Raw genomic sequence first — 11,737 nt, forward strand, 5'->3', positions numbered from 1 at the left:
CAGTGGGGGATGTGACCGGAGAGGTGACTGCTGGGAATGGGGCGTTATACAGTAACACCGGGGGATGTGACCGGAGAGGTGACTGCTGGGAATGGGACGTTATACAGTAACAGTGGGGGATGTGTTTGGGTGATGACTGTATCCTTGTGTGTGTCAGGTGCCTATAAGGTGTCAGGATGTCACTGTCTATCTCTCCATGCAGGAGGGGAGTATATAGAGGAACACAGGACAGGATGTGATGATGGAGAATCACCGGCCCCTCACATCACTGGGTAAGTATTTGTCAGATCACAGGTCTGTTTGTGTATGTAGTAGATTTTACAACTATGTGTATATAGAGCTGGGGAGAGGGAACAAGCCGAGTCTGTTACAGGTTCAGGTGTCTGATGGGACAGGCACTACACAGCATTAGGAACCACCACCTTTCCGCACACCTGTGAAATGCGGCACTGCATTGCTGCCAGCATTGACACTACTGGAGATAGTGAGCATGTAACATATAAGAACAAACATTAGGATTGCACTACAGTGTTCCAAATCAATCAAATAATTTTTTTTGTCACTACAACATAAAGGGGGAAATTTACTAAAGGAAATTTGTAAAAAAAATAGGTGTATTTGTATCCAGAAATACACTCATTTTTGACATTTACTATCCCGAAAATACGGCAATTCATTTTCATATTGATGTGCTATCAATATGAATACGAATTGCCATATTTTCGGGATAGTAAATGTAAAAAATAAGTGTATTTCTGGATACAAATACACCTATTTTTTTTACAAATTTCCTTTAGTAAAATTCCCCCAAAATGCATAAGTGAAATTCCAAAGAAGAAGAAAAAGGGGAAAAGAAGTCCTCACAACTCACACGCTACAAATGCAAACTTAAATAACAGATTGGAAATAACTATTCCGCAGCCGACTAGTACGGCAACCTAAGTTTCCCAGAGGGCAACCGGGAGAAAAGAGAATAAAGCTTAAACAGCACACATCGGATCGGATCGCATCCCTAGTGCATGCAGTGTGCATGGACTGCGATCCAATCCGATGTGTACCTAGTACAAAAAGTATGTGCAGCACATACTTTTTGTACCGTACTATGTGATGCGCGGGAGCGCGCATCGCGTAGTACAGAACGGAGCCGTACACAACGGACCGTGTATGGGCTCCTTGACAAGGATGCTAGGATCTCAAATACCTTTGTTACAAAAAAATGTCTGCCATCCTAGGCAATGGTTGGCCTGGCCAATGACTTTTTCTGCGGCCTGAATTATTTTATCTAGAGATCTACGATCGGAACACTTGGAATTCCCATACCGTACCGCAATGGCATAAGTCAGACGACTCTCCATTACACAACAATAGACATTCATAAGTATTGGCCTGGAGAACCCTGCTGCTCGCAGTCTGCACAGCATTGCTGAGCCTTTCCAACTGCTAGAGCGGTACGTGAGGACCAGATCCTCCGTTAACGTAATCCCCAAGAGTCTAACATCAGTAACCTTCTCCTCCTCCTCCTCGCCGTGTAAAGCCAGCGATCTGAAGGTTTAACTTCTGAAATCTTTGGCCACCTCCTTTTGTCTTTTTACCATTTAGGAGTAAGTTATTAACCTCTCCCCAGTTTACCAGTGACTGCACCTCCATTCTATATCTTTCCCCACTGATCAAACCCACGACCGTAGTATCGTCAGCAAATCTAACAATGAGGTTAGACTCTGAATCTGAAGTGTACAATGAGTATAAAAAGGGACTCGAGACACATCCTTGGGGGACACCGATGTTTGAAACAAGTAGAACCCAACCTAACCGTGGACGATTGGTTGAGAAATCCAACAGCCAATAACACATGGGAAAATTATCGCCGATCTCCCGAAGCTTTGCGATCAACAGCGCAGACACAATGGTGTTAAAGCGGAGCTATAATCCACAAATAATAATCTAACATAGGAGTCCCCGTTCTCCAAATGACAGAGAACTCTAGGAAGAACAGAGCAGCATCCTCGGTGGATCGATTGGACTTACATTCAAATTGATGATGGTAAGAACCCACCGGGATGACACCCTTAAGGTGATGGAGAACCCCTCTGTCAGAACACATCATAATTAAGGATGTGCGGGCAATAGGGCGGTAGTCATTCAATCCAGATACTGCGGCGGATTTAGGGACAGGGACAATTGTGGGACAACACAATCTGCTAATGATCAATGAAAAATCCTTGTAAAAATTCCTGCTAATTGGTCAGCACACGTAAAACCCTACCTGTGATTCCATCTGGACAGGAGGCTTTCCTTACATTAGTTTGCCGTAGACACAGCCAGTGGCGTAACTTGAAATTGGGCGCCCCCCTGTAACTAAAGTTTGGGTGCCCCCTCACCTCCGCCGGCACCGCCTGGTCCATTGCTGCCTACTGGAACCAGCAGATCCTCCTATCTGCGGTCCCGGCGCTCCTCCTGAATGTCACTTCCAAAATGGCTGCCGCCTTAATGCAGACCATTATTTAGGATTGCAAGTGGAGGTCGCTGCCTCCTCTGTGGGGGCAGCCATTTTATAAGTGACATTCTGACAGGAGAAAGATCGGCTGTTCCTGGCAGGCAGCAGTCACAGTGGACTGGGCGGCAGCGGGGAGGAGAAGGAGCAGGTGGAGGGTGCCCGGGTCTGCAGAGCTATTTGTTATGCCACTGGACACAGCCTTTTTTCTAACTCAGAGGGGAATCTGACTGATCACAGATTTCATCTGCAGGGATTGGGTTCCCCTCCTCAAACCCAGCATAAAATGTATTAAACTCGTCCACAGAGGGCCCATTAGTCTTACATGGACCAGTATTGGAACCCCTGTGGTGCGTTAGGTGCCACATTGATCTCGCACCCCCAGATTCCTTAAATTGGCCTTCAATTTTTTCCAAATAGGGTTTTTTAGCCAACTGAATGCCCCTCCTCAAACAAGGGACTGTATATGCTGCTATATCTTTAGATGTTAGCAGGGAACGCACCTCACTATTCATCCATGGCTTCTGATTTGGGAATAAACGTGTTCTCCTTTTCCTTAGTTACACCCTCTATGCAAAATGTAAGGTACATCAGAACCATGGAAGCCAGTGAGTCCACATCGATGCTAGAACCACAGGTAGCCTCCACAAATAGGTCCCAATCCGTCCATTCCAGACACCCCAGCAGACCCAACAGAGCCCCCTCAGGCCAGACCGCAATGTTCTTAGTAACTGGCCTAGACTTTTTAAACACTGGACGATATTTTGGGACTAGTAAAATAGTCCTGTAAGCGTCTCTGATGTTCGTATACACATGGTCCAAGATGGTATTGCCACGCGTCGGGACGCCCACATGTTGGACAAATTTTGGGAGAATTGATTTTAAATTGGCCTGAATAAAGTCACCGGCGACAATAAAGTCATACTCCGGATGGGCAGTCTGGAAATAACATCAGACATGGTGTCCAAAGCTATGGAACCATTGGCCTGCGGCGGGATGTAGACTGCAGCCACAAAGACCACAGAGAACTCACAGGGCAGGTGGAATGGCCGACACCTTACCATGATGTATTCCAAGTCAGCTGAGCAGAAGTCCTTAATTAAGCCTACGTCCGAACAGCAGTTGTTATGGGTGTATATGCAAAGACCACCACCTTTTCTTTTTGTCGGACTCCGATGTTCTGTCGGCTCAAACAAAGTCCTTCCAGGTAACTCAAATGGGACGACAGGATCACCTATTATATGTGCTGACAGGATCACCTGTACCCAGCCAAGTCTCAGTGAATATTAGTGGAGAACAGTTACTTAACGGCTGATAACAGTCCATCCTCAGCCTAATCTCTAATGTCTCCTTCCCCTGAGCCAGTACCAGAAGCAACAGATCGACTGGCTCCTGATATCCAGTCCCCCCGTCTGGCACCGGAGACAGCAAGATAGCCGGCATCTGCTCCTCCATCCTGCTCATCGCTGGCTCTGGAAGCAGCAGAGTACCCGGCGTGTGGCGCAGTGACCTCACTCTCCCCGACGTCATAACACAGGGACGCGCTGGGGAAGCCGACAGATGAGCCGCTGGTCCCCGCACTCCAGCGCAGCCGAAGGAGATCGCGCGGGGCATAGTGGATCTGCCCCAGACAGCCCCGGACTCCAATACCAAGGAGCAGCACCAGGACGAGCGACCGCAGCACCTGACAGCCCATCAGGCGCATGCACCCAGGTGAGTAGGTCTCCACCTCCTCCTCTCGAAGCCGCTGCATCAGAGTGGGCCACCACGCCCGCTTCCTGAAGACCTCTGAGTTTTATAGTTATTGTGATTCTATTGTGAAACTGACAGGCCATCAAATCCATCACTGGTTGTCACCATCTCACAACCAGACTGTGGAAATCTTCCAGGTGTAGATACCATTCCCCTGGATTAATAGTTTGGTGACTTTAAAAGTCGGCCTTACAATTCTCTATCCCTGGAATAAAAAATGTTGATATTATTTGGACCCTGCTCTCTGTCCAGAACAGGATCTGAAACGTTTCTCTCATTGCCAAGGGAATTCTTGTCCCTCCTTGGTGATTATCATATGTTACAGCATTGTCCGACTGAATTTTTGTTTGTGTTTGCAACAGCTATTAATTGCAGCACATTTATGGACCATAGACTGGTGGTTTGCCACGACGGCCCCTCCGTAGTTATCACGATCCAGTCCTGGGAAGGTTGACTCCCACCTCTGTTTTCCGCATGATTCCACCACCTGAGTTGACTGTCTTTTGCCTCTGGAGCAAAGTAATGAACCATTTAACTTACCAATATATTTTTGGATTGTGGGAGGAAAACCACAGAAGAGCGGGGAGAGTATACAAACTCCGCACAGTTAGAGCCATGGTGGGAATGGAACCCATGACCTCGGCGCTGTGATGCAGTGCTAACCATTACACCGTCCATACTGCCCAACTCTTTAAACTGTTTAATTGGAACATTCTGGAAGGGAGTTTTGCATATTGGATAGTTTCGTTTAAAAATAAAATATTCCCGGATGCAAAAGAGAACTGATGGACTTCTGAGTCCCAAATTCCTTTGGAGTAACTTTTGAATGTTTTTGAATTTTCTTCTATCCACTTCTATTGAATCTGAGAACAAAAAACTCCATCTGCTGACTGGAAACCAGCCTGGACTTTCTCCAACTGATAACCGAGCCATGGAACAGTTCTGGTTCCTTTATAAACTGTGGCTGAAGCTCTCTCAATCTCATTTGTATGAAGGGATTATTTTTATTCCCTTTTGCTTTAGGAAACTCCTCATAGATGCCATGAACCTTGTAAATACACGAGGTGCCCTTGGTAGCCCAAAAGGCAAATCGCAAATGTTGAAAGACTCTGGTAGCCCTCCCAAATAGGTATATGAAGATCCTTGATGTCCATACCTACCAGTACGTCATGTGTCTACTTTCCCTTTATGACTGACCTTACTGACTCCATTTTGAATTTGTCTATTCTAAGTTTTGTATTTTAAACCCTTGTAGATTTGAAATTATTCGGTGACTCCCCTCTTGTTTTTGGACCAGATTGGAATAAAACCTATCTTACTTTGGCAGTTGGGTACAGGTACAGGTGAATACATGAGGCCTTTCCTGGCTTGAGTTAGCTTAATACATTTGTCGTTCGGCCATTTTGTTTCAAAAAATTTATTGAGTTGGACCCGAGATTCAGATAACATAACCTCTTTCTGTTACGTCTGTTTGTGAAAGATATTCTTCATTGGACCCACAGATTTTTCACACGGAAAAATGTCTGAGTGGTCTGGAGCACTCGGTGCTGCCTGGCCGCTTGGTCCATTATTCGATAGTCGACGACCATCGGAGGATGGGGAGGTGTTCACATGAAACATCCACTCACGGTCCGTTCGCTCGCCGTCTTACCGCATTTGGACGGTGTGAGCGATCCATATGGTAGGCGGGGCTAAGAGCACTCGGTGGCCGTCCGGAAATACGCATCCGTCCGAGTCAACTAGAATAACGGCCCATGTGAATGTATTTTCCCTGGATTAAGTAGCAAAGTCGAAAAACACTTGACTTAGTTTAGTCTTATATAACCAGATAGTGACCTTCTTTTCTATTGTGTGTGTGTATAATATATTACAGAGTTAGATTAAAACCTTTGCTGAAACAGAATTGAATTGTCACTATACAACCTGATGTATAATGATTAACTACTGTGTCAACATAAGTATGTGTATTGAAGCTCGTGTAAATAAAGCTGTGTTTGGTGGGATGTAGCCGTGTTCGATTTCCCCGCAGATGCCGGCCTAACTCTGACTTTATTAAAGCGGCAATCCTATTCAAGGCAGTAGCTTGTCTTGTAAATGATTAACGCTTTAAAAATGTCTGAGATCAATTGGCACCCCTCACCCTTGGTACCACCGACCCCTGCCAGGCTCTGCATACACCCTTAAATATCGTCAACGTATCTGACCCGGAGTCAGGTCCAGTGTCTTTATACTGTCCTGACAATCCATCTGTCCCCTGGCACATAAGGGAAGTGTATCTTGTACCCTTGACTGATGGTATCCATTGGTCCTGGGACATGAACCTGCACTTTGCTATGTTCTACAGAGTACAGTAGATCTAGAACTTCTCCATTGAGAAGTTGCTGGCTTGAAGTATAGCCCACAAAGTAATACACTTTGTGGGCCATAAGTGGATGGATGAATCTCACCTTAGAGTATATTTACCAGGGTTTGTACAAACTGTCTCCACTCATCTATAGAAGACTAAACCCATTCATGACCATTACGTTTTATAATGCTAACCTCTACCTCTTTACCTACAGAACAATCTAAAGACCCAACTACTCATATTATGGAGGAACCAGTCTCATGTGGTGGAGGAGACCTCACAGACACTGACCATTCTGATGGAGGAGACCTCACAGACACTGACCATTCTGATGGAGAAACCCTCACAGACAGTGGCATTTATGGAACCACAGATCATAGACAACATCTGTCTACTCATAGTACGAAGGAACCAGTCTCAAGTGATGGAGGAGACCTCACAGACACTGACCATTCTGATGACCTCACAGACACTGACCATCCTATACCCAAAGATCATACACAGTATCCATTTCATATTAAGGAGGAACCAGCCTCAAGTGATGGAGAAGACCTCACACACCCTGATAATTATACACCCACAGACCATACACAGGATACATCTACTCATATTAAGGAGGAATCAGTCTCATGTGATGGAGAAGACCTCACACACACTGATAATTATACTCCCACAGGTCATACACAGGATACATCTACTGATATTAAGGAGGAACCGGCCTCGTGTGATGGAGAAGACCTCTCACACACTGATCATTATACTCCCACAGACAATACACCGTATACGTCTACTCATATCAAGGCGGAACCATATGATGGAGGAGACCTCACAGACATTATTGTCTATACACCCATTGATCCAACACAGTATGCATCTACTCATATTAAGGAGGAACTAGGCTTATGTGATGGAGGTGCCCTCACAAACATTGACCTTTGCACACAATATACGTCTCATATAATAGTACAACCAGGACCTTCCGGTGGTGAAATGTGTGTTAATGAGCAGGGCGGTGGTATTAGACACCAGAAGAGAAAACAGATGGATACATTTAAATCAGCTACCAAAAAACGTCAAAGACCTCCTACAGGAGAGCATCCTTGCTCTGAGTGTGGGAAATGTTTTACCACTAAAAGAAGTCTGATTACGCATCAGAGGCTGCACACAGGAGTGAGACAGTATCCTTGCTCTGAGTGTGGGAAATGTTTTAGGAGTAATGTATATCTTATAGTGCATCAGAGAATTCACACAGGAGAGAAACCATATTCTTGCTCTGAATGTGAGAAAAGATTTATCAGTACATCCGATTTGATAAAGCATCAGAAAATCCACAAAGGAGAGAAACCGTTTTCCTGCTCTATCTGTGGGAAATGTTTTACCTCTAAATCTGCAATGATCAAGCATCAGAGTCTTCATACAGGAGTAAAACCATATTGTTGCTCTGAGTGTGGGAAACGTTTTACCACTAAATCTGGTCTGCTAACGCATCAAAGTCTTCACACAGGACAAAAACCATTTGGTTGCTCTGAGTGTGGGAAACGTTTTACCACTAAAGCTGGTCTGGGAACCCATCAGAGTCTGCATACAGGAGTGAGAGCATATAATTGTTCGGAGTGTGGGAAAGGTTTTGTCACAAAATCTAGTCTGACCACACATCAGAGTGTCCACACAGGAGAAAAACCGTATTCCTGCTCTGAGTGCGGGAAAGGTTTTAGCACTAAATCTGGCCTGATGACACATCGGAGTCTGCACACAGGGGTGAGACCATATCCTTGCTCTGAGTGCGGGAAATCTTTTGCCACTAAATCTGCCCTGATAGCACATCAGCTTTTGCACACAGGGGAAAGACCGTATCCTTGCTCTGAGTGCGGGAAATGTTTTAGACGTAATTCTTACCTTGTAGTACATAAAAGAATTCACACAGGAGAGAAACCCTATTCTTGCAAAGTGTGTGGGAAAAGTTATATCTGTACATCAGATTTGATAAAGCATCAGAAAAAACACATAGGAGAGAACACCCATTCTTCGGAAAGTGGGAAATGTTTTACCAGTAAATCAGTTATCAAAAAGAATCCAAGGCGGTATCTCTGCTCTGAGTGCGGGAAATGTTTTGGAAGTAATGTATATCTCATAGTGCATCAGAGAATTCACACAGGGGAGAAACCATTTTCGTGCGGGGTATGCGGGAAAAGATTTATCAGTACGTCAGATCTTATAAAGCATCGGAAAACCCACACAGGAGAAAAGCCGTTCTCCTGCCCCGAGTGTGGGAAATGTTTTACCACCAAAGCGGTCTTGCAGAAGCATCAGCGGTGTCACACTGGAGAGAAACCATACTCCTGCATCGAGTGTGGGAAATGTTTTGCAAGCAGATCAAGTCTGCGAGCCCATCGTATTAGCCACACAGGAGCAAAACCATATTCTTGTTCTGAATGTGGGAAGTTTTTTAGGAATAAATCCTACTTTGCAGAGCATCAGAGAATGCACACGGGAGTAAAACCATTTTCCTGCTCTGAATGTGGGAAAAGATTTATCAGTTCAACAGATTTGCTAAAGCATCGAAAATTTCACAACGTAAAGAGCCCAAACGTTTCTAAAAATGAGAAACCAATTTCTTGCCCTGAATGTGGGAAAACATTTCTCAGTAAACTAGATTTGATCACGCATCAGAAAACCCACACGGTAGAGCGCACAACTGTTTCTGAAAGTGAGAATTGTTCTACCAGTAAACCAGCTATCAAAAAGAGTCAGCAACCTCCTCCGGGAGAGAGACCGTATCTTTGCTCTGAATGTGGGAAATGTTTTAGAAGTAACGCCTATCTTATAGTACATCAAAGAATTCACACGGGAGAGAAACCATTTTCTTGCAGTGTATGTGGGAAAAAATTCATAAGTTCATCAGATCTTATAAAGCATCAAAAAACCCACAAAGGAGAGAACTCAAATTCTCCTGAAAGTGGGAAATGTTTTACCAGTAAGTCTGGTATCAAAAAGCTTCAGAAACCTACAGGAGAGAAACCGTATGCTTGCTCTGTGTGTGGGAAATGTTTCGGAAGTAATGTTTATCTTATCGTACATGAGAGAATTCACACAGGAGAGAAACCATTTTCTTGCTCCGAATGTGAGAAAAAATTTATCAGTACGTCCGATCTTATAAAGCATCAAAAAACCCACACAGAAGATAAGCCGTACTCCTGCCCTGAGTGTGGGAAGTGTTATAAATGTAACTCGAGTCTGAGGAAGCATCAGAAGCTCCATACTGACGATAAACCCTATTCCTGCTCTGAGTGTGGGAAATGTTTATTCAGCAAATGGGGTCTGAAGAAGCATCAAAAACTCCATACTGGAGAGATACCTTATGATTGCCCTGAATGTGGGAAATGTTTTGTTAGGAAATCCTGCTTTCTAAAACATCAGAAGTATCACACAGGATAGAACCTTTATTCCTGTCTGGAATATGGAAAATGTTTTACACATTCTGTCACATAAGCTTTGTTTGGAAAGCAGCCTGACTAAATTATTGGAGAACTCTGGACCGTTGAAGCTTGTACATCACAGGAGGTATTACCTGTAAATAATATCTGGAAACTAAGACATAGGATTAGCCATAGTCTTGCCCTATGAGGGAAATGTTTTACTAGTGAGCCAGGTATGGTTTCTTTATATCTTTGTTGAAGGCTGTCAAGACAACACAAATGATTCTCAAAAAGACAATATTGGACATTTTTTTGTTCGAAAAAAAACAAGTTGTGTAAATAAAAAATAAATAATATAATCATAATTACAAAAGAGGATACAATTTTAAGTCAATAAACCGAGAGACTAATTGGTAAATGATCTAAATTCATCTGGCAAATTAAAAATTCCACTCGCTTGCCTTTAATTTTTGTTTAATATTTCCCTGAAGTTTTTTTTTTATGTTCATTATACTTTAATACTTGTCTTGTTTGGTCTTGTACAATGCTCCATAGACATTGTGCATTATATTGTTGTTTCAATGCGTTTTATTTTGTTACTGTATTTGGTGAAAATTTCTTTACATTTGTTTTGTGAAAAAAAAAAAATCAATAAAACCAATTAAGAAATTAAGCAGCAACATTTTGAAAATAAAGAATTTATAAAAAAAAAAAAAAAAATGTAAGGAAAAAATCTTTTAAAAAGTATAAATAATTCAAAGTTTATAATTCAAAACTATGTGGCATTAAATTAATCTTGCTCGTGTCTTCCATCTTTCCCGGTCTTGTCTGGAAGTATAGTACAGATCTACACATGTCTCATACAGTGTATAATGCAGGGCTGGGCAATTGCGGCCCTCCAGATGTTGAAGAACTAGACATCCCAGCATGCCTTGCATCAGTTTTAGCATGGCCACATAGCAAAACTAATGCAAAGCATCCTGGGATGTGTAGTTCCTCAACATCTGGAGGGCCGCAATTGCCCAGCCCTGGTATAATGTAACATATTGTAATGCACACATGATATGTTTTATAGCATGTATACAGTGCAACGTATAACACATAATGCATGTATACATTTATGGTGTATAAGTTACAGATATATAAAGCAGCATAGTGTATGAAGTAACAAATAAGATAAAGTACAAATAATACACAGCAATGCTTATGTCTACAGTACAACATATAACATACAATACATACTATATACAATATATGTGTGTGTCAGTGGTGGAATGTGTGAATGATAGACCCAAGAGAAAAAATGCACGTGTGTCTCCCCCCCCCCTTCTCATCTGCCCCACCCCATTTTCATAATATAAGTTACGTTAGTGGGTGATAGGGAGTGACGTGGAGCAATAGGGAGATTCTGAGGGTGAAGAGAAGCAGTGGGGGGAGAGGCAGGGAGTGGAGAAAAGAGGCAGAGGGTGATGTGGAGAGGCAGGGAGATTTTGGGTGGAGAGGCAGTGGGTGACAGGGAGAGGCAGAGGATGATGTGGAGAGGCAGGGAGATTCTGAGGGTGAAGAGAAGTGGGGGAGAGGCAGAGAGTGGAAAAAAGAGGCATATGGGGATGTGGAGAGGCAGGGAGATTCTGAGGGTGAAGAGAGGCAGTGGGTGACGGAGAGGCAGGGAATGAAGGGGAGAGGCGGAGGGTGATGTGGAGAGGCAGGGAGATTCTGAGGGTGTAGGGA

At 43.7% G+C, this 11,737-nt stretch overlaps 1 protein-coding gene across 5 annotated transcripts in view; it reads left to right on the forward strand.

The window, feature by feature from the left end:
- Positions 1–10,671, forward strand: part of LOC146009858 (uncharacterized) — a 360,424-nt gene extending 349,753 nt beyond the window's left edge. For 2 of the 5 annotated variants that reach the window (XM_083150406.1, XM_083150405.1), the window contains exons 3-4: positions 203–272; positions 6,805–10,670. In XM_083150406.1, coding sequence (XP_083006532.1) covers positions 239–272; positions 6,805–10,025 — 3,255 coding nt within the window. In that variant the 5' untranslated portion in view covers positions 203–238 and the 3' untranslated portion in view covers positions 10,026–10,670. Of the gene's footprint in view, positions 1–202; positions 273–6,804 lie in introns of all 5 variants that reach the window. The other 3 variants (XM_083150408.1, XM_083150404.1, XM_083150407.1) reach the window with 2 other exon arrangements.
- Positions 10,672–11,737: the final 1,066 nt, after the last annotated feature.

Source organism: Crinia signifera, chromosome 6 (assembly GCF_055691185.1).
Source record: "Crinia signifera chromosome 6, ASM5569118v1, whole genome shotgun sequence".
NCBI classification, from domain to species: Eukaryota; Metazoa; Chordata; class Amphibia; order Anura; family Myobatrachidae; genus Crinia; species Crinia signifera.